This window comes from Apis dorsata, unplaced genomic scaffold (genome assembly GCF_000469605.1).
Source record: "Apis dorsata unplaced genomic scaffold, Apis dorsata 1.3 scaffold_254, whole genome shotgun sequence".
NCBI lineage: Eukaryota > Metazoa > Arthropoda > Insecta > Hymenoptera > Apidae > Apis > Apis dorsata.
This window is the reverse complement of record NW_006263532.1, coordinates 479,361-482,031: the sequence shown is the minus strand read 5'-3', so window position 1 is coordinate 482,031 and position 2,671 is coordinate 479,361. Positions and strand designations below refer to the sequence as shown.

The 2,671-nt window shown below is 24.0% G+C and overlaps 1 protein-coding gene across 1 annotated transcript in view; it reads right to left on the bottom strand.

The window, feature by feature from the left end:
* Positions 1-2,671, bottom strand: part of LOC102677930 — a 7,858-nt gene that overhangs the window by 3,105 nt on the left and 2,082 nt on the right. The window contains exons 4-5 of the mRNA XM_031510682.1: positions 2,580-2,656; positions 2,186-2,528 (exon numbers count right to left, since the gene is read on the bottom strand). Coding sequence (XP_031366542.1) covers positions 2,186-2,528; positions 2,580-2,656 — 420 coding nt within the window. The remainder of the gene's footprint in view (positions 1-2,185; positions 2,529-2,579; positions 2,657-2,671) is intronic.

Sequence of the window (2,671 nt, the reverse complement as noted above, 5' to 3'; positions counted from 1 at the left end):
TATATATATATATATTATATATTCCATATATATATTCCATATATATATGGAAAAAAGAGATATATTTCCTATATAACATTGTATGTTTTATATTAATTTATATCAATGCATAAACATTGATTTAATTTAAATATAAAAAAATTTGTCTTATAATAACATCTTTGTATTTGTATATTTTTTTTTTTTTCACTTTGTCCATGAAATATTTTTATAAACAATAATATTAAATTTATTTTCACACTAAATGCACACTTTATTTTTAATCAAGGAATTAAAATATTCTATTGTCACAAATCGAGCACATGCAATTAGTTTTCATTATTTAAATATATAAATGGCAGTTAATTAGACATCACATAATGCTGAATATATGACTAATAAAAATATATCAAAAAATTTTTTAAGATAACTTGAATAACTAAATATTTTAACAATAATTACAAACTTATGATTAAAAAAAAAAATAGTTTCTTATTATTTGTGTGTATTAACAAAAATATTCTTATCGTAATAAAAATAGCAATTGATAAATTGGCAGTGTGTAAAAAAAATCAAGTAAAGGTTAAATGAATGAAGAAAGTAAAAATATTAACAGATATGGAAGAACATATTTTACTATACCTTAAAAATCACCATATGTATGTTTCATTAATTCATTTTAACGTTATAATTATATGTTATTTCAACAGAAACAAAGTAATAAGATAAATATGTTACAGAAAAAGCAATAGCAACTCTATTTGTGTTTTATGAGTCACAGAATATTAAAATCACAATGAGATCGTCACATTTTCATCTACAACTATAATACAACTATTATTAACGCATTTTAATAGTCATAATGCAGTCCATTGCTTATTTACAATAGAGGTCCCATTCTATCATCTTTATCACACTGCTATTTCCTTTAACAATATTATCTAAATTTTGTAAAATCAGCAATAATTTCCAAATAAGTATCGAAATATTTACTGTTAATTTAATTGATTATATCTAATTTTAATTACAATTATTCACAAGAAATTACATATTTATGTATTTAATGGTATAATTCTTTTCTGTAATAAAACGCTGGACTATAATATAACTACAAATATTAAATTTCAATGTAATAATGGTATAAAAAAAAAACGAAAATCTAAAAATTAATTATATTTTACAAAAAATTAAACATTATTAAATTAAAGACTTCCATTTTTGAAAATGCCAATCAATATAAATAATTAAATATATGTAATAACAATAAAAATTATGTACTTATACCATTAATACAAAGAAATTTAAATTAGTAAGTTTAAAATTAGTATTTATATATGTATGTATTATTTATGAGTTAATCAAAAACACAATAATAAGAAAGTTTCTAAATAACTCTCTTTGCATAATTTAGAAAATGTATTATTTATGTATTAATTATAATATTATTTAAATTAATTGTTTGATTCATATTAATTTAACTGTTTATGCAAATTTCTTATAACTTTTGATAAATGATAATTACATGAAAGTTATATAGAAAATAATTATATATCTTATATGAATTAATAGAAAATCTAATTTTTTATTCTTCACTTATGTTATTATCTAAAAATGATATTCTATATTTTTGTAATATATGAATAATAGAAACATTTTCGCGTGAATTTGTACATTAAACCTTGTGAAGCAGGCAGTGAATTGCAGGCAGCATCACTGTGCTAAAATATTATTCATGTCACTCGTATACTGTAGACATAAATGGACACTCAATAAGTATGATGGCAGAGCTAATTGCATACTATGTATATTCTATTTGTGGACTGAATCATATTATTTAATTTATGAACGTATTAAAGCACATGAGAATATGCAATTATATTATAGTACAAGTTTTAAAATTCGAATATTTGACATATATTTTTATCAATGATTACAAATATTAAAGTTAAAAGTTAATGCACTTTTTGTATGCATATATATTTTATGATTATACCAATTATTAAATATTAAATAATATTATTATATTATAAAAGATAAAGAAATAAGACAGTGCCATCATACATAAAATGCTATTATCCTCAAGGAGGACTATGTGATATCATAAGAGGAAAACCGTGTATGCAGAAACATACAAAGTATAGTAGGCACCATTTTAAACAATAAAACATTGTAAACAATAGTCGCCTCCAATGTCATTTTCGTTTACGAATTCCACGATCAGGTTCTTGTGACGAAAAACGATGAACACGAGGAGGAGGATGAAGATGTGAATGTGGTGGAGGATAAGATGAACTAGTTTGATCCCACCAAAATGATGAATAATCCCATATAGGTAACATGACAGGAGAAATAGGAGGTATTGGAAGAGGATGTATAAATGCAGGATGATTACGTTGTGTCATTACTAATCCATGTTCCTGACTGGCCATATAAGAATTATATTGAGTACTGTTGTATAGTAGATGAGATGTATGAGACGTATTAGCATTATAATGAACTGCAACAGAATTTTGTGGCAATTGGGGTCCTTGACTAGGACCCCAAGCCAGCTGCTAGCATCTTCGGCTATGCCAATGTGTCATATAATCTTGATAGCTTACAGTAACTTTCTCACTTTGATATCTTGTTAACTTGACACTACGTCTAATATCTGGAGTGACTAATCCTTTGTAACCACCTTTATGCAGCAATG